At 39.3% G+C, this 21,330-nt stretch overlaps 1 protein-coding gene across 1 annotated transcript; it reads right to left on the reverse strand.

Annotated features, from left to right (window-relative positions):
* Nucleotides 1-14,179: 14,179 nt before the first annotated feature.
* On the reverse strand, nt 14,180-15,102 carry LOC119055650 (olfactory receptor 1A1-like). The gene is given in 2 exon segments (XM_037153898.2): nt 14,180-14,856; nt 14,859-15,102. Coding segments are annotated over 2 exon segments (921 nt in total).
* Between the last annotated feature and the right edge of the window lie 6,228 nt (nt 15,103-21,330).

A 21,330-nucleotide genomic window follows, 5' to 3' on the forward strand; every position in this document is an offset into this window, starting at 1 on the left:
ATGTATTACATTTATTGATTTGCAAATATTGAACCATCCTTGCATCCCTGGGATGAATCCCACTTGGTCATGGTGGATGATCTTTTGGATATATTGTTGGATGCGATTTGGCAATATTTTGTTGAGGATTTTAGTGTCTATGTTCATCGGCGATATTGGCCTAAAATTTTTTCTTTGTTGTGTCTCTATCTGGCTTTGGAATTAGAATCATGCTGGCTTTATGAAAAAGTTTGGAAGTTTTCTATCATTTTGAATTTTTTGGAATAGTCTGTGAAGAATAGGAGTTAGCTCTTCCTTAAATGCTTTGTAGAATTCTCCTGTGAAACTATCTGGTCCAGGGCTTTTGTGTTATGGGAGTTTTTTGATTACTGCTTCAATTTCACGTGCTGTTATTGGTCTGTTCAAGCTTTCTGATTCTTTTTCGTTGAGTTTTGGATGATTATATTTTTCTAGAAATGTGTCCATTTCACCTAGGTTTCAAATTTCTTGGCATACAGTTCTTCATAGTAACTTCTTAACCCTCTCTATTTCTGTGGTATTATTTGTAGTTTCTCCTCTTTCATTTCTGACTGTGTTTATTTGTGTCCTCTCTCTTCCTTTCTTGATGAGCCTACTTAAAGCCTTGTCTATTTTGTTTATCTTTTCAAAGAACCAAGTCCTGAATTTACTGATCCTTAAAATTGTGCTTTTAATTTCTGTGTCATTTAGTTCTGCTCTGATCTTGGTTATTTCCTTCCTTCTACTTGCTCTGGGCTATCTTTGTTGTTGTTCCTTGAGTTTTTGCGGGGGTAAGGTTAGGTTGCTTGTTTGAAATGTTTCTATCATCTTTAGGTAGGCCTGTATTGCTATTAACTTCCCTCTCAAGACTGCCTTTGCTGTTTCCCATAAGCTTTGGGTTGTTGTGAGTTCATTTTCATTTATTTCCAGAAACTTTTTGATTTCTTCCCCAATTTCATTCTTGACCTATTCATGGTTTAATGGCATACCATTCAGTGTCCATAATTTTGGGTGCTTTGGGGTTTTGCTTTTCGGTTTGGTTTCCAGTTTCTGTCCCTTGTGGTCAGAAAAAGTGCTTGGGATGATTTCAATTTTCTTGAGTTTGTTGAGGCTCGTTTTGTGTCCTATCATGTGGTCTATCTTTGAAAATATTCCATGTGCATTTGAAAAGAATGTGTATTTAGGTCCTTTGGGATGAAGGGCTCCCTATATATATGTTAAGTACATTTCATCTAGGGCTCTCTGTTCTGTTCCATTGGTCTATGTGCCTATTTTGATGCCAGTACCAGGCCGTTTTGATTACAGTGGCCTTGTAATACAGTTTGATATCTGGTATTGTGATCCCCCCAACTTTGTTCTTCTTTCTCAAAATTGCAGCTGGTATTCGAGGTCATTTATGGTTCCATATAAATTCTTGAAGTGTTTGTTCTATGTATGTGAAATATGCCATTGTTACTTTAATAGGTATTGCATTGAATCTGTAAATTGCTTTAGGTAGTATGGACATTTAGATGATGTTAATTCTTTGCTGTGTCTTTGCTGTGTCCCATAAGTTTTGGGTTGTTGTGAGTTCATTGTTCAGTTCCACAATATCTTTGTTGATATTTTGTTTGGAAGATCTGTCCTTTTTTGACAATGGGGTATTAAAAACCTGTAGTATAATGGTGTTGCTGTCAATATCTTTCTTGAAGTCCTCTAAGATTTTCTTGATATATTTGGATTCTCCTATGTTGGGTGCATATATATTTATGATGTTAATGTCTTCTGGGTAGATTCTTCCCTTGAGTATTAATTATGATGTGAGCTTCCGGGTCTCTTTTTAAGGACCTTTTTTTAAAGTGTATTTTGTCTGATATGAGAATTGCTACCCCAGCATTTTTTTCTTGTTTGTATGCTTGGAAAATTTGTTTCCAGCCTTTCACTTTTAGTCTGTGATGGTCTTTTGTCCTGAGGTGGGTCTTTTGTAGGCAGCATATGTGTGGGTCGTGCTTTCTTATACATGCGGCTATTCTGTGTCTTTTGATTGAAGCATTTAATCCATTTATGTTTAAGGTTATTATCAATAGGTACTAATTCATTGCCATTTTTTTACCTGTGTTTTTCTGTGTCTCTGTCTTTTCCTTCCTTCCCTTAAGGCAGTCCTTTTAGTATTTCTTGTAGGGCTGGTTTGATGGAGGCATATTCTTTTAGAATTCTTTTGTCTTGGAAGCTCTTTATTTAGCCTTCTATCTTGATTGAGAGCCTTGCTGGGTAAAGTAACCTTGGTTGTAGGCCTCTGGTTCTCATTACTTGGAACATTTCTTGCCATTCTCTTCTTGCTTGGAGTGTTTCCATTGAGAAGTCAGTAGCTAACCTTATTGGGGCTCCCTTGCATGTTACTTCTTTTTTTCTCCCTTGCTGCCTTTAAGATTCTCTGTTTGTCTTGGAATTTTGCCATTTTAATGATGATTTGTCTTGAAGTGAGCCTCTTTGGGTTCCTCTTGAATGGGAGTGTCTGTGTTTTCTGTATTTGTCTGACTTTTTTTCCTCATCAAATTAGAGAAATTTTCTCTCATTACTCTTTCAAATAGATTTTCTATCCCTTGTTATTCTTCTTCACCTTCTGGTATTCCTACTATTTGGATATTATGACGTTTCATATTGTCTTGCATTTCTCTTAATCCCTCTTCATTCTTTCTGAGCCTCTTTTTTTTTCATGCTCTTTCTGTGAGATTTCTTCTACTTTGTCCTCCAACTCGCTGATCCAATCTTCTACCTCATCGATTCTACTTTTCATACCTTCTACTGTGTTCTTCAATTTGGAAATTGTTTTCTTCATTTCATCTTGTCCCTTGCTGATAGTTTCTATTTCCTTTTTCATGCTGATATAGTTTGGGGTGAGTTCATTTTAGCTCCCCTGTAGTCTCTGGTAGCTCATTGTGAGCTCCTTGAACTTCCTGATAACCAGTCCTTTGAATTAATTATCTGATAGTTGATTTGCCTCTATTTCATCTAACATTTTTCCTGAGGCTTCCTGCTTTTCTTTCATTTGGGGATTGTTTATTTGTCTTCCCATTGTTTGTGAGACTTTTCTTGTTAGCCTCAGCTTCTAAAGCTGTTTTTTTCTGACATGCTGGGTTTATGGTATGAACTTCTGTGGTAGAATACCTGTGAAATTCAGTGGTGCAGTCTCCTTCAGGTATCTTGGTGTTCTGCACTTCCACCTACTTTTATTTTCGTGCATGTGTGATCAGTTGGGGGGAGGCAAAATGGTTTATGATAGCAGATGAGTATTTTGTTATATTTATAGTCACAGCCAGTAGAGAAGAGATAGGAGATCTTTAGGTTGTATATAGTGTTAACTGTAATCTTCAACCCAACTTGCCACATTTACAAAAGGATGGACAAAAGATAATCCTCTTGTTGAGGAGGGAAGGCTTGTGAGTTGGAACTAGAAAGCAGTGAGGTTGCAGACAGTCATATTTTGAGGTAAGGTGAGAGTAAAGAATAGTAAATAGGTATTGCTTGTGAGCAATAGAGTTAATTACTCCAGTGATAGAATTCAGGAACCTGTAAAGTGGGCTAAGATCTGGAAGATTCATCGTGAAGTATTTACAGTTGTATAGAACAGTGATTATTTACAATAATATTTGAGCAACAATCATATAACCAACTCTATGTGATCTGTGTGAATAGGGGGTGCAGAGCTTCAGGTAATGTGCTAAAGGAAAACAAGAGGCATGAGGTGTAGAAAGTTAGCAATGCACTATAGAGGGAAGAACAGAGGAAGCCTGTGAAATAATACAATAGAACCAGCCAAGACTAAGAAGCCTATACAAAAAGAAGAGGAATACAAAGGTACTATTAAAATATAAAAAAGGTTTGAATAATGAAAAAGTATAATACAAGTATGCAGCAACTTGTGGCTTCTCTGCTATAGCAAAGTGAAATTTGTCTCTCTGTCTCTACTGCTGAGATGCTCCCTCTATGGGTCCCACTCTGGTCTTTTTGCAGTTCCCAGTTGTTTGTGTCTCTTGTGGGTAAAAGAAAAGAAAACAACAAACAAACAGACAAAACAAAACAAAACAAAACAACAAAAAAAGTCAGGAGAAGGGAGGCAAAAACAATGAAGTTTGGGAAGAAAGGAAGAAGGACTAAAACAGGAGAAAGAGAAAGGAGAAGAACAAAGTATTGAAAGATACAGCAATAATAAAATTAAAAATATATAAGATTAAAAAACAAAGCAAAACAAAAAAAACTTCCCTTGTTTTTAAACTGTCCAAACCGGTTTTTCTTGTTGAAGCAGGACCTCTGTAAGGGCTGGGGTGCAGGCGTGCACCAGCCAGGATACCACACTGGACTGTGGGTGTCATTGCACCTGCCAGGCTGCCTGGCTCCCTCTGTCTCTTGCACAGTACTTCCCAGACCTGTGGCGGGACTCAAATTCCCCACCCATTCTCTGGGTCACTGCCATGCTGAGTGGGAAGCAAGCCAAGCAGTCGTAGGAGAGCACCTCAGTCCACTTTCAAAAAAAAAACCCCCACAAAACCCTCTCCAGACAGCTTGCCTCTAAGCCCAGCCCAATCCCCAGCCAGAACTGTAATGACAATGCGCCTCTGAGTTCTCCTGGGCTGGGGACCACAGAGTCCACAGTTAAACATGGCCCTTTGTTCTTGTTACCCTATGTAAACTCAAGCAAACAGGCCTCTGCTTGGCATTGCTTAGATGGGGAGGGAGGGAGCTGATGACCGGCGTGCTGGTCCTGTACCGAGGCTGCTGGGTGCCCGGGCTCTTGTGCATGACACCTCCAGAGCTGGTCCCAGACCAATGCCTCTGAACCCAGACCACCGTGGTGGCTGCAGCACTGGGGCCGCCTGGCTGCAGGTGTGAACCCGCCGCCGCTGCTCCTGTCTCCACTCAACTCCCCAAGACCCCACTTACCTGTTGCTGATCGATCCCTCAGAGTCTGTCACAATCGCTGCTCTTCCAATTCCATAAATGCTGTGGATCTGTTAGTTGATTGTGCTGTTCCACAGTAGATCTGCCAGGATTTTCACCCTCGTGTATGGGAGCTGGAATCCGCTCTTTCCTACTCTGTCATCATCTTCCTTCCCTCATGCATCTATGTTCATTAGTGATATTGTCCTAAAGTTTTTGTGTTTGCTATGTCTTTATCTGGTTTTGGAATTAGGATGATGCTGGATTTATAAAAAGAGTTTTGGAGTCTTCTGTCTTCTTGGATTCTTTTTTGAAAAATCTGTGAAGGATAGGGGTTAGCTTTTCCTGGAATGCTTTGTAGAATTCTCCTGAGAAACCATCCAGACCAAAGCTTCTGTGAGTTAGGAGGGTTTTTTTTTTTTTTATTACTTCTTCAATTTTGTCAACTCAGTACTGTTCAGGCTTCCTGCTTCTACTTCGCTGAGTTTTGGAAGATCATATTTTTCTTGAAATTTGTCCATTTCACCTAGGTCTTCAAATATTTTGGCATATAGTTCTAGTTCTTCACAGTAATTTCTTACAACACTTTGTATTTCTGTGGTATCAGTTGTAATCTCTCCTTTTTCATTTCTGATTGTGTTTATTTGGGTCCTCTCTCTTTTTCTCTTGATAAGTCTGCTTAAAGGCTTATTGATTTTGTCTATTTTTTAAAAGTACTAGCTCCTGTATTGATTGATCCTTAGAATGGTTCTTCTAGTCTCTATGTTGTTTAATTCCGCTCCAATTTGGTCATTGCATTTCTTCCACTTTGCATTATCATTGTTGTTGTTCCTCCATTCAATGTAGGTATGGGGTTTGGTTGTTTATTTGAAATGTTTTTATTCTTTTTAGGTTTGTACTGCTTGTACAGGCCTGTACTGCTATGAACTTTCCTCTCAGGACCACCTTAGCTGTGTCCCATAAGTTGTGGGTTGTTGTGTGTTCATTTTCATTTCTTTACAGAAACTTTTCAATTCCTTCCTTAATCTTATTCTTCATCCATTCATTGTTTAATAGCACACTATTCAATCTCCGTGAGTTTGAGTGTTTTTTAATTTTTTCCTTGATGTTGGTTTTGAGTTTATTGATAGGTACTTATTCATTGACATTTTACTTGAATAAGTAAAGGTTATTTAAGGTATTATTGATACGTACTTACTCATTGCAATTTTACTCCCTTTATACCTTTGTTTCTTTCTCTCTCACTGTTTTTCTTCCTTTTCTTAAAGCATACACTTCAGCTTCTCTTGCAGAGTGCATTTGCAGGGAGTGTTTTCTCTGAGCCTCATTTTGCCTGGGAAACTCTTTATATATCCTTCCATTTTAATTGAGAGCCTTGCTGGGTAGAGTGGTCTCAGTTGCAGGCCTCTGTTTTTCATTACTTAGAATATTTCTTGCCAATCCCTTCTGGCTTGTAGTGTTTCCCTTGAGAAGTCAGCTGCTAGCTTTATCAGGGTCCCTTGTATGTTACTTCCTGTTTCTCCCTTGATGCCTTTATGATTCTCTTTTTGTCTTGGAATTTTGCCATTTTAATTATGATGTAAGAAAAAAAGACATTTAATGGAGACCAGCCATGAGGTGAGCCAGATATTAGAATGACCAGAGAAGGGGTTTAAAACAACAACAAGGTATCTTCTAGGTTTTGAAGCTGAGCTACTAAAACAAAAATAAGTGAGCTTTTAATGGAAATGATGAACAAGAGTGTAATTTATGAAAAGCTAGTTCCCCCTGATCATGTTTTAAAGGAGATATCCAAATAAAGAGAAGAATGAGAGATATGAAACCTTGGAGTAACATTAACAGAGCATGGATCTGAGAGTGGAGTTGATAAAGGCAAAGTTATGGAAATAGATAAAATCATCCAGAATTATGAGCTCAAAAACTGAGACTTTTATAGAAGGACTGAATTTTGATTCAGAGTGAGGGTTCTGGTGGGAGAAGTAAGAGACTTGAATAATGTAGAATTGATATCAAGCTGTATGTTTGTCCCCTTTTTGGATTAGGTGAAGAGCACAGCAGAGTGTATTGTTACAGTAATTTGGAGTGGTTATGCAATTGAATTGTACATAAATTAGATAATATAATACATGTATGTTAAATATATGCACATGCAATATAAAATAAAAATAAGAAAGAAGTTTTATTGTATCTGTCTATTTTTATATGTTTGAAATATTGTATGATATAATAATAAGTTTTAAAAATTTTAAAATTAAGGGGAAAATGATGGTCTTCCAGAGCAATCAGTAAAATTGCTCTAGACTTCAGGTATCACCCTTGACACTCTTACCTCTCCCTCATCCATAACCACTCAATAACTCAGTAATTTCTCTGAAGAAAGCCTACTCAATACCCTGGAAAAAGGATAATAAATTGTGCACTAGAAGATAACAAATACTATAGTAATTAATAGATCTCAAAATGTGTAAAAGATTAAACAGAATAAAAGCTTATGCCTTCTCTGTAACAGTGCCTGTGGGGACCCTGCGTGTAGGTGGCTCCTTTCACCACAAGGCTCCAGTGTCCCATTCAGGCTCTGAGCCAGTTCCATCCAGCTCACACAAGGGAAAAACAGGTGTGGAGAAAGCCCACATTCTATTGTTTCCCTTTTCACCTTAACTTGGCATCTAGACCCTTTATCTCTATGTTCACTGATTGTTTAGATTGCTGTAAACTCTTTGGAGCTCTTTAGTTCTTTACAGCTGCCTAATTAAACTCCTGCTCTCACCACATTTTCCTGCTCCCTTACTTCTCTCTGTCTATCCAGTCTCACTTCAAGGCAAACTGTCATCATTCCTCCATGCAGAGACCTTTTATCAACTATCATCTATCTATCTATCTATCTATCTATCTATCTATCTATCTATCATCTATCTATTATCTATCTATCATCATGTGTCATCTGTCTTCCTATTTCTCCATATGAATAATATCATAAATGCTCTTAGACCAGTAGTCCCAAACCTTTTTGGCACCAGGGACCGTTTTCATGGAAGACAACTTTTCCATGAAATGGGATGGGGAAATGATTTTGGGATGATTCAAACACATTATGTTCAAGCTCACCTCTTGCTGTGTGGCCCAGTTCCTAAGAGTCCTGGAACAGTACTGGTCTACCACCTGGCTGGTGGGGACCTGTGCCCGAGACCCAACATGCAACCTGAAAGTCGAGTTCTTAATAATAACTTACATCTAACTACACTCTCTCCTTAGTTGCATTGTCCTAACTCTCCCTTCGTGAATTTCCTTTTATTCTGATTTCTATGCTTCTCCTGCCTTGACTTTGCTTTTCATGCAAGTTTTCATTTATACCTATTCTAAGAAAATTTCTTTTTTTGGTTACTTTAGCTGTTTATAACCTTATAAAAGGGTATCCACAACAACCTTTTAGAATTTACATTTTAAAATACTACTGTTATGTTGGTAAGATTCAGTCAAATTGCCACATGTGTCTGTGGGCCATTTGGGAAAAGAGATTTGTCTTCTGGCTGGAGCACTCACCCAATTACCAAGGACATCATGTGGCTGAGACTCAGGAAGGGGCAATGGGCCCACATCTCAAGTTATATCTGTGATGCCTTTTGTATTTTTTCCCCACCAACAGAGGTTAATGGCAAGTACAGCATGTGCACTCTAGAAGGAGAAGCACTATTGAGGAATCATATCCCACCTCCGGAATAAAAGTTTGGGTCACCTCAGCAGGAGAAGCCCAAGTGGCAGCTGTTGAGTAGCTCCCATCAGAGCATCAGATAGGTGGTCATTCCTCTTCTGAGCTCCTAGGTTCTGGTACCACCACCTTTCCCTTTCATAATTAGGGGAGGTACCTCTTTCCAGCAGTTAGTTAGTTCTCAGTTGCTGTGGTATTTGTCTCTTCCATCCTTTAGCCTCTTTCAGGACACACCTATGTATCTACTTCCCTGTTTTATATCTTCTTGTTTTAAGCATACCGGATGTGACTTGTGTTTTTTGAATAGACCTTCAGTGACCCAAACAGACATACTAGCTATTTAGTCTTTTTCATACCTGGTCAATCTCTGGTACAGGAAGTAATTTCATTGATAGTGTCAAAATTACTCCAGGACAGCATGTTTGACAGAACCAAAGAGAGAGGGCTGAGACAATGACTTTACATACAGGAGCAATGATTTTTATTTGCATTTAAAGGCATGAACATGCATATTGATTCTAACAATTACTGTAGAAAATACAGTTGGGGGGTCAGCTTCCTGTGTTGAAATTAAAACAGAGATATAATGTCGGATCGACAGAGTAGTTTACTGGTATGAAGTTCTTCTAAGAGTTTACATTCCCATTTTCCTTGTACAGCATCCTCTTGGCACTTAATATTTTACTGTGGAAAATATTTGAACTATCTCAAACTATTTGGCTTTTTTTAGTTTAACTACAACAGGAAACTAGCTTTGTTGCATTCATTATTTAAACATAATATTGCACGATTCACTTATTAATTTAATACAAATGCATTAAATAGTTATTATATGAGGGGAGAACCCCAAAAACGTGGAATTATCTTCTGGAGGGTGGGCCCTTTGTAGTACAGGCTTCTCATGCTAGGAACCCATCTGTGTCAGTGTACCAGTTGTGAGAAGCTGTGTTCAGCCCCAGTGCATTTTTTGAAGGGTCTTTCAATAGGGTTGCCCATTTCCTCTAGGGTGATTTATGAGTGCACCTGCCCATACTGCACTGCATGTTTTTTACCAAAAACTCCAAACAGCATGAGCCATGTGTCCCACTCTCACTATATACCTGATCTCTCTCTGAGCAACTTTTTTTTGTTTGTTTCCCTGGATGAAAATGTCCTCAAAGGAAAATGCTTTGTCACTGTGTAAGAGGTGAAGAAAAAAATGTCAGAAACACTAGAAGGCATCTGAATAAACGAATTGAAGACTTTTGAGTATGGAAAAAACCCATCTCAATAAATTCCGTTTTCTGGGTCCACCCTCATAAGTTAGCCCCAAGTGCTGAAGCTACAGGAGAACAAAACAGATGTTCAATTTCACATTTTCATGGGGAGAGAAAGACCATATGTTAATGTAACATTTTTAATAGCCAGCTTTGACAATTCCCTCCAAGCTTTGGTAATGCATTCACACACAAATTCATATGCATTTGTAATCAAATTGCTCTTGGTTAAAAAGAGGATAATTTAGAGGGTCAGAAAGCATTAAAAGGTGAATAACATCATCTTCTAACATTCATGGACTATTCTCTGAAATGTGAGTCCTCTGTAGAAGGTAATAATTTAATGTTTTTACTGGTAGTTAAAATAGTACATAATGAGACAACTTGTACTCTGTTCTTAGATACACTCAATCCATCTCTTTGAAGTGTTATTCTCTTTGAGAGTATGATATTTAAGGATGATCATTTATATTTTATTAATATTTTGAAAAAGCTTTACAATTTTTCATGAATAGAATGAAATCATTGTTAGTGGAGTTCTTCAGTGAGTATTTACTGACCTGCTGGGTTAACCGCCTCTGTTTTGGGGATATCACCTACAGAATCAGTGTAGGTCACCCAGAAGAAAAGCCTCACCTAGCCTGGGCCAATCTGAAGAAACAGTCACATCATCTATTATTTTTAACTTATTTATTTTTTATTAATTATGCCATTACAGTTGTTCTATTCCCCCCCTTCATTCCCCTCCAGCCTACCTCCCCGTCCCCGTTACCCCCCCTTTAGTTTAAGACCATGTGTCTCAAGTTCTTTAGATTCTATATTTCCCATACTATTCTTGCCCCCCCATCTATTTTCTATCTACTGTCTAAGCTACTTATTTTCTGTACCTTCTCCCCCCTTCTCCTCCTTTCATTCCCCTGTTACTAACTCCCCTTGAGATCTTCATTTCTATGTTTCCACTCCTGATCTGGCTGTCCTTTTAGTTTGCTTTTGTTTTAGGTGTGGTTGTTAATAACTGTGAGTTTGCTGTCCTTTCACTGTTCATGTTTTTTTAACTTCTTTTTCTTAGATAAGTCCCTTTAAAATTTCATATAATAAGGGCTTGGTGATGATGAACTCCTTGAATTTGATCTTATCTGAGAAGCACTTTATCTGTCCTTCCATTCTAAATGAAAGTTTTGCTGGATAGAGCAATCTTGGTTGTAGGTCTTTGGATTTCATGACTTGGAATACCTCTTTCCAGCCCCTTCTTGCCTGGAAGGTCTCTTTTGAGAAATCCACTGACAGTCTGATAGGGACTGCTTTGTAGGTGACTGTTCCCTTAGCTCTTGCTGCTTCTAGGATTCTCTCCTTCATTTTAATCTTGGCTAATGTAATGATGATGTGCCTTGGTGTGTTTCTTCTTGGGTCCAACTTCTTTGGGACTCTCTGAGCTTCCTGGATTTCCTGGAAATCTATTTTCTTTGCCAGATTGGGGAAATTCTCCTTTATGAATTGTTCAAATAAGTTTTCCACTGGTGGCTGTGCCTTTCCCCCTTCTGGTACCCCTATAATTCGGATGTTGGAGCGTTTAAAGATGTCCTGGAGGTTCCTAAGACTCTCCTCATTTTTTTGAATTCTTGTTTCTTGACTCTTTTCTGTTTGGCCATTATTTGCTTTCTTCTGGTCCACTCCATTGATTTGAGTCCCAGTTTCCTTTTCATCACTATCGGTTTCCTGTGCAATTCCATTCATTTCAATTAGTTTCGCCTTCATGTTTGTCTAATTTGTGGCTATAATCAACCAGTTCTGTGAGGATCCTGATGACCAGTGTTTTAAACTGTGCATCTGAGAGTTTTGCTATTTCTTCATCACTTAGATTTATAGACTCTGGGGCTTTGAGATCTTCCTGAGCCATTTTTGGTCTGTTCCTGCCCTTTAAGTGTGAGGAGCAGAGCCTTGGACTCCCAGGTCGCTGGGTTGTGACGCTGTATGTGGGGGCGGGGTCAGAGCGGGGAAATGGCGGCCCCTTCTGCTGTTTTCCGCCACTGGGTGAGGAGCAGAGCCTTAGGTGGTTTACCAGGGTTGGGCTACTCAAAGTGGCTGGGTTATGACGCTGTATGTGGAGGTGGGGTTAGAGCTGGAAAATGGCAGCACCCACTGCTGCCACTCGCCGTGGGGACTCGCTGGGTTCCGGTCCAATCGCCCACTCCCTTGCTTGTCTATCCGCGCACCAATGCGAGACCACAGTCAACCCGCATCCCTGCTCCCTCGCTGTTTCCCCCAGGTCGCTCGCTTGGTGGTTTGCTCGGTCTCTCACTAGGTCTAACCCTGCACCTGGATTCCGCGTGCCTGAGTCCATCTGACCGAGTTTTCCTGTTCAACCAAGCTCCTCCAGCTGCTGGTTTCGCCCCTTACCAGTCAGGCTGAAGAATTTGTTGTTAACAGACTTCAGAAAAGTTCAATTTTCTGTGTTGTGGCTATGTTTTCTGTTGCTAATATATAGTTGTCTCTAAACTTGGTTGTGTGAGAAGGCACCGCCTCTCCACATATGCCTCCATCTTGGCGGAAGTCCCCTCACATCATCTATTTTTTATTGTTTTCCAAGTACGGTTTTCTGCCTTTTCCCCCTTCCCATCCCCAGCCCTCCCCACCTCCCTCCATTTTTAATACTTCCCCTTTTCTTCACATATTATTTGACACCCAAATTTTCATCATTGTAGCTTTATTTCACTTCATAGTTAATCAAATCAGTGCTTATAAAATATTAATTACATTAGAATAATTATTACTTCAAAGTGCAATAACTATTGTTGAGTGTCATTTTAGAAAGATTTTTAGGGAAAGTATTATGCTCTTTGGAAACAGTCTAGTTTAATCCACAATAGAGTATTGATGCAGACTCCAGCCCTACCGAGTCTGTGTGTTGTAGATGCGGTACACAAATTCACACAGACTTCTGAGTCCTGTGGAGAAAAAGAGATAGCACAGACACTCTGTCAAGAGGAGAGTGCCCCAACCCTTTCCTGGACAGGCTTTTATTGGTTTCCAGTCATATTACATCAGAGAAGGTTCTCATTACTTCTAGATTTAGTTAAGTGATTACTTCTTACATATAACAAAAAAGAAGAAAAAGTTGCAAATGCAAGAGAATGATAAAAATGATTGATTTAGTTACATCTCATCCTTGGGACATCTTAGCACAGACTTTAGGGAGTTGCTTCAGAGATATTCGTTAAACATTTGCAGTCTTTTTTTAAAAGATTTTATTTATTTATCTTTAGAGGGGAAGGGAAGGAGAGAGGGAGAGAAACATCAATGTATGGTTGCCTTTCATGCAACCCCTGCTGGGAACTGGCCTGCAGGGAACTCGCTTGCAACCCGGGCATGTGCCCTGACTGGGAATCGAACCACAATTGTCTGGTTAGCAGGCCCATGCTCAATCCACTGAGCTACACCAGCCAGGGCACATTTGCAGTCTTAACTCAGGGTGAGGGAGTTTTAGCAAAAGCAAGTCTCATAGCATCCTAGGCACAATGCAGGCCTGATTCCCCATGGGAAAGCTGATCAGCACACCTGGCTCCTGTGTGCCACCTTGCATTGATTGGCTTTCTGGATCAGTACTGGGCTACATTTGTCATTGCCATGCTGATCAGTTCCATATAGAGCATGAACAAAAATATCTCCCCAGGTCAGCTTATTTAGAGATTTTATGCGTGGGTAAATAATGTCTGGTATGATTATGTCTGATCATTATTACATTACATTTCAGAAAGTGATATTTTCATTTGTACATCCCACTTTCCACTCCAATGACTCAGGGGGAGTTATTGGATACACTTCCTATGGCCAAAACTGTGAAAGATACAGTGATGTGTTAAGCCCTGCCCTCAGCAGATAATAAGCCTAGTGGAGATGATTAACCATCATGCCTTGACAAAAATTGACATTTGATTAGTGATTCATATCCTTCAAAGAAAGAAGTCTTTTTACTCACATCCTGTGACAGTGGCAGGCAGAAATTATTTTCATAACTGTGGATGGGGAAGCAGAGCTTCAGACCTTTTCCGCTTTCTTCTGAGAGTCAGTACAATAGCTGAGACATGAACCCAATATCGTGTGCTGTCACTCTGCTGAAGGACAATGTGGACAAAGTGACAATTTCAAAAAGATGAATCACAAACTGTTAAAAAAATATCTGAGAAAAAGAGATTTTAGCTAGAAAGAGTGGATGTGGATCCTTGAAAGGGGAGGACATTGGGAATGGATTGCCAAGTTCATTTTAACTGGTGACTGCAGTCTCCAGTGCATGAATTCCCATTGCTTACATGGAGATTTTCTTGCTGAAGAGTTTCCCCAGGGCAGCCTTCATGTCCTGATTTCTCAGAGTATAGATGAAAGTATTTAACATTGGGGTCACTGCAATGTACATCACAGTTATCACAGCATCTTTTAAGCTGTAACTGGTCAGAGGGCAGAAGTACACGCCCATGACTGTCCCATAATACAAAGAAACCACTGTGAGGTGGGAGCCACAGGTAGAGAAGGCTCTGAGCACACCCTTGGTAGATGGGACACGTAGGATTGTGGAGAAGACCTTAACATAGGAGATGATACATAGCAATGGTACAAAGAAAACAGCAACCCCAAGGTACATCATCTTCACATTAAAGTGGATGTCAGAACAGGACAGCTTGAGCAAAGGGGTAATGTCACAGTAGAAACTGGCCACTTCCTGGTTGCCACAGAAGGACAGAGTAGCTGTGAGCAGAGTCTGGGGGAGGTCATTGACATTTCCAACCACCCAAGACCCAACAACTAGCAGGACACAAGTTCGTGGGCTCATAATTGTTATGTAATGAAGTGGGCGGCTGATGGCCACTGCCTGGTCATATGCCATCGCAGCCAGGATATAGGTATCTGTGTTACCCAAGGCAATCATGAAATATATCTGTGTTAGACAGCCCCTAAATGAGATGGCTTTGGTGCCCAAGAGATGGCTAGCATCTTAGGGATGGTTACAGAAGAAAAGAAGATGTCAACAAAGGAGAGGTTAGCAAGGAGAAAATACATGGGGTTGTGAAGTCTAGTGTCGGAGCAAATGGCCAAGATGATAAACAGGTTTCCAATCAGTGTGATGGGGTAAATGAAGAGGAGGAGGGTGAAGAAGAAATCTTCCTGTTCCTGCTTCCTGCTGACTCCCAGGAGGATAAACTCCAGGGCAGAGGACCAGTTATCTTCTCTCATGGCTCTTTTAATTAGAAAGAGAAGAGGAATCCAGGATTACTGGTGAAGTCACTGTGTGTTATGATTTTTTTATCCATCAGTTTTGATTCAAGTGACAAGTCGGCTCATCTCCGCAGGTGAATTTAGTAAATCTGGAGAGAGCCAAAACTTTGGGGAAATATTCTTGTTGATCAGTGGGACTAATTGACCGTTAGGCCTAGACACTCATGTCTAAGAAGTGAGTAATCTTTGAATCAGAAGTGCCCACACTTCCCAATTCCAGTACCACCACGCAAACACCCAGGATTTAGTCAATTAACAAGTACTTCATTTTCATATTGCATGCACTGGATACTTTGTTTGGTACATGGAAAAATAAAAAATATGTGAAAAGTGCAATTTATTAATCTTTTTATTTAACCTGTAAGGCATAGTCTGTGTTCTCAGGGACCTTACAACTTAACAGAAAATCAGAATAAAGTGCTAATTTTATTACATATGATTTGGAAATGATAGCATTTTGGAGTTTTTGACAAAATAGTCCAGTGTAAAAGGTGTGTTAGTACAAGGACCAGTTTGGAAATTAATAATTGTTCCAATGACCAAAGTCATAATGATGCCAGAGCCCAGGAAGTAACAGGTATGTAAACTGCCATTGAAAGACTTTTAATCACAAAGACCAGTGGACTGAAGTCTTAGCCAAAACAAGCCTAGTGAATTTCCTCCCTAAGATTCCCATTTTCAAATAAGACTTTCACCCCCTCCCTGATAGTTTTTACCTCTTTGGAAACTCTCTAATATAGAGCATTGCAAAGCTTTTCTCTTCAACCTTCTGTTTCCTTTCTTTATTATTTCTTTTGGTGGCCATCCAAGTCAATAGCCACTTCCAACACTGTAGAGTAAACTCTCAGGTCTGTATCTGTAGCCTCCATGTCTTTTTCCTGTATTTCTATGTTCGGCCACCCTGTCAACATGTCTGTTCAGACTTCCTACTTTGCACATCCAACATAAGTAGTTTGCAGGCTTGTTTCTTTTAAAGGAGTACAACCATACTTTGTTCATTTTAATCACCCCCAGAGAGGTTATTGTGAAATATTGTTCATTTTATTAACAAATAAGTTTGTATTCAATATTTCTAGAATTAAAGCAAGGTTTATTGCTTTGGATTCCTATATGTGAAATGCTCATAGGCACACACACCCAGTTTATCTTTCACTTCAACATCTGACCTTGTTGATTCTTCATTTAAAAGAATTCTTACATAATTTAACTTTTCTGCCTATTGTCTCAGAGCTTCAGCTTAGATCATCACCATTTTCTACCTGAAATATTGTAATGTTTAACTTCTCGACTATAGATTCAGCACTTTTTGGTTCACTTGTACTCTGAGGCATACTAATAATGGCCAAAACTACTAGCTACTCATCCAAAACCACTTTGTTCTCTTCTCCCTGGATGCACAATCAGACTAGATTCCCATGCTCCCTTGCACTGAGGTGTGGTCGTGTGACTGAGTTTTAATCTACCAGTTCACCCATGTGTTTTCTTTCTGGGCTTCCTGTAAGCTAGACACAACTGGCCCAGAGGCTGAACAGGGTAATGGAGTCACATGGTGAAATGAGCTGGTGCCCCTAGATCTCCACATCCAGTGGAGCCACCCACTACCAAGGATACCCACTGGCACTGTTACATAAGAGACACATAATATCTTATTCTGTTCAAACAATTACACATTTTGAGATCTAATTATACTGCAGTATTTATTATTCTGTGTCCATTATTATCTTCTTTTTAGGGTATCCTGAATAATTCACTAATTTTTCCCAAAAGAATTCTACTCAGTAATTAATTCAATACATAATTGATTCAATCACTAATTCTCAATATCTCCTATAGTGCTTGTGTGAATCATATGCTAAGCACAGGGGATGCAGATCTAAGTATGTTTCCCCAAACATGATATCCTTTCCTGTTTCTGAACCTAAAAGTATTTAGACTTCTTTCTTAAAGTGCCTTTTCTTGTCCTTGCATGGAATCATAATATCTTACTTAGGGTTGAGAGGGTTCAATAAAGCAAAAGGGATCAGACATTATGCTTAGTTCATCTGGTGTGGAAGTGTACTATTTTAGAGGTGTGATCCTTGGCAATATAACAGACTAAGCTGATGTTGACAAATCCTGTTCCAATTTAAACACACAGAAATTCTAGATAAATTTAAAAAATAATAAAATATATCTAGCCAAACCTACAACTAAAAATGGGAATGCAATTCTAAGACAAACATGATGATGCCATGGCCCCTTGAGCTTTCCAACTAGGAACAAGGCCCTATAGGCAGGGGTATGGTTTGTAATTTCCCTTTGGTTCAAGAGATGTGGCCACAGATTTGTATGAAGCGAGAGCTAATTTGAGTCTTTTGTGTACAACAGGTGAAGTCTTGCTCTGTTTCTGAAATAACACTAGAATGTTTTGGTATGGAAAGAGAAATGGAAAGAAAAGAATGAAAGAATAATACGATTGTCTACAAAGAAAACCCAAGAAAATCTAAATCAATCATGAATTCCCAAGGGAATCTCTAGAAGTATCAGCAAGTTTGTCTGATACAGACCAATATTTAAAACAGTCAACACTGTTCTTATACTTAAGTAATAGCAAATTAGAAAATATAATTTTAAAAAAGACTCCTCATTCACAATGGCAATAGAAAATATTAAGGAATCTAAAATAATTCTAACAAAAGTGGTCCAACTGGTTTCAAAAATTACAAAACTTGACTGAAGGACAAAAAAAGATTACCTAAAAAAAAAGAAAAGGTAAGCGATGTTAATGGTGAGACTCAGGGTGGTAAAATTATCTTTCTCTTCCAAATAACCTATGAAGTTGATTTGATCCTAATTACATCAAAATTACATCAAAAATCCTAACAGATTTTTTAAAACCTGGAATTTAGCATGCAAAGAATGAGGAAACATAAAGAGCTAAGATAATTTGAAGATAGAGAATAAAGAGAAAGAAATGGTCTCGTTACCTATCAATATGATTTACTATGGTAATTCAAACAGTGGAGTAGGACTGATGTCAGAAATGAAGAATATATGTATTGACAGACTAAAGAGTTCAGACATAGATCAAGCATTTACTAGCTGAAGGTATATGACATGTGTTGGTTTTTTTTTAATATTAAATTTTATTTAGTTACTTTTCAAGTACATTTTTTTAAATCTATTTCTCCCATCCCACCCCACCCCCCCCCCGCCTGGTTTCCTCCCTCCCTCGCATTCCCCACCCCCCCCAGTCCTCATCTCTGTTTCTTTCATACTTGTTCCTCAAAATCCCTCCCCCTTTTTCCCCTTAAGTTCCCTTCCCTCTCCACTCTGGTCCCTGCCCACTTGTTCTCTATTTCAGTGTCTTTGTTTTTATTCTGTTTGCTTGTTTGTTTTATTCTTTAGCTTCCTGTCAAAGGTGAGATCATATGGTATTTGTCCTTCAATGCCTGGCCTATTTCACTCAGCATAATGCTTTCCAGTTCCATCCATGTTGTTGCAAAAGGTAGTAGCTCCTTCTTTGTCTCTGCTGCATAGAATTCCATTGTGTATATGTATCACAATTTTTTGATCCATTCATTTACTGATGGGCACCTAGGTTGCTTCCAACTCTTGGCTATTATAAATTGTGTTGGTTTGGAATTAGCAGGGAAAGGATGGAGTGGCCATAGTAAACAATGTTGGAACAATGGGATATCCATGTATGAGAAATACTTCCTAAAGAATAATTGTGAAAAGCAAAGCTTCAAACAATTTAGAGGAGCATTCCATAAGCATGTCAAACCAACACACTGTAGTACTTAAACTTATACAATGTTCTAATGAAACTGTATATCCACAACACTGGAGAATTTGTAGAGGAAAATGTGTTTATGATATCAGGAAAGTAATTAATTATTGAGCTAGCACAAAACACCCAAATATAGGAAAAAATGTCTTACATTTTGACTATTTTAAATTTAAAATATTTGTATGAAAAAGACACTATAAAGGAAGGAGAAAGAGAAGTCATAGACAGGAAAGAAGTGCTTGCTACACAGGTAATCAACAAAGCACGAGAATTCAGAATACATACAAATCTCACACACTGATAAGAAGAGGACCGAAAATACAGAAGGAAATAAAGGACACAAGGTTAGAACAGACAAGTCATAGGAGAGGAAAAAGGCATGGCCAATAAACAAAAGAAAAGATGTTAACTTAAAACAAAGTTTAATAAGAAATAGTGGAGAAAACACACAGAATGGGAAATCAGCCTGGAAAAGAAGTTTGCAGTCTTGTGAAAAATTTTTAGTTCAGCATGATTCATAAAATAATAAAATTAGAAGACTTCTGCCAAGATGGAGGTTTAGGTGGATGTGCCGTGCCTCCTCACACAACCAAGTTTAGGGACAACTAAATATTAGCATCAGAAAACACAACCAGAACACGGAAAACTGAACTTTTCGAAAGTCCGCTAACAACAAATTCTTCAGCCCGACCGGTAAGGGGCGAAACCGGCGTCTGGTGAGGAATTACAAAGGAGGGCTCAGTCGGACCCGGGCGCGGAATCCAGACGCGCGAATCCAGACGCACGGGTTCCAAACCCAGGATTGGACCTAGTGAGCCACCGGGTGAGCGACTGCAGAGGAGACAGTGGGGAGGCGGTGCAGTGTGTTGACTGCGGTTGCCTAATTGCGCACGAGCGAGGGAGTGGGCGGTTGGACCGGCCTCCGCCGGTGATAGACAGCGGACGAGGCGATAGAGGGCGCCGCCATTTCCCCGCTCTGACCACGCCTCCACATACAGCGTCACAACCAAGCGACCTGGGACTCCAAGGCGCCGCTTCTCCCACTTAAAGGGCCAGAACAGACCAAAAATGTCGCAGGAAGACCTCAAAGCCCCACAGATAAATCTAAGCGACGAAGAAATAGCAAAACTCTCAGACGCACAGTTTAAAACACTGGTCATCAGCTTCCTCACAGATCTGGTTGATTATAGCCACAAATTAGAGAAACATATGAAGGCTAAATTAAGGGAAATGAATGGAATTCCACAGGAAACCCATAGAGATGAAAAGGAAACTGGGACTCAAACCAATGGAGTGGACCAGAAGAAAGCAAATAATGGCCAAACAGAAAAGAGTCAAGGAGCAAGAATTCAAAGAAATGAGGACAGTCTTAGGAACCTCCAGGACATCTTTAAACGCTCCAATATCCGAATTATAGGGGTACCAGAAGGGGGGAAAGACACAACCACCAGTGGAAAAACTATTTGAACAAATAATAAAAGAAAATTTCCCCAATCTGGCAAAGGAAATAGACTTCCAAGAAATCCAAGAAGCCCAGAGAGTACCAAAAAAGTTGGACTCAAGAAGAAACACACCAAGGCATATCATAATTACATTAGCCAAAATTAAAATGAAGGAGAGAATCCTAGAAGCAGCAAGAGCTAAGGGGACAGTCACCTACAAAGGAGTCCCCATCAGACTGTCAGCAGATTTCTCAAAAGAGACCTTACAGGCAAGAAGGGGCTGGAAAGAAATATTCCAAGTCATGAAATCTAAAGACCTACAACCAAGATTGCTCTATCCAGCAAAACTTTCATTTAGAATGGAAGGACAGATAAGGTGCTTCTCAGATAAGATCAAATTCAAGGAGTTCATCATCACCAAGCCCTTATTATATGAAATGTTAAAGGGACTTATCTAAGAAAAAGAAGTTAAAGAAACATGAACAGTGAAAGGACAACAAACTCACAGTTATTATCAACCACACCTAAAATGAAAGCAAACTAAAAGGACAGCTAGATCAGGAGTGGAAACATAGAAATGAAGATCTCAAGGAGGGTTAGCAACAGGGGAGTGGGAGGAGGAGATGGGGGGAGAAGGTACAGAAAACAAGTAGCATAGACAGTAGATAGAAAATAGATGGGGGGGGCAAGAATAGCATGGGAAATATAGAACCTAAAGGACTTGAGACACATGGACATAAACTAAAGGGGGGGTAATGGTGGGGTTGGGGGGGCAGGGTGGAGGGGAATGAAGGGGGGAATAGAACAACTGTAACAGCATAATCAATTTTAAAAAATAAATAAATTTAAAAAAATAATAAAAAAATAAATAAAGGTGAAAAAAATTAATATAGCTGATATAAATTCAACTACCTATTTTTTGGTGACAGAAATAAGCAACTTTTATTTAATGCAAACGTAGGTATTTGGATG

This window comes from Artibeus jamaicensis, unplaced genomic scaffold (genome assembly GCF_021234435.1).
Source record: "Artibeus jamaicensis isolate MK-2021 breed Jamaican fruit bat unplaced genomic scaffold, CSHL_Jam_final contig_774, whole genome shotgun sequence".
NCBI lineage: Eukaryota > Metazoa > Chordata > Mammalia > Chiroptera > Phyllostomidae > Artibeus > Artibeus jamaicensis.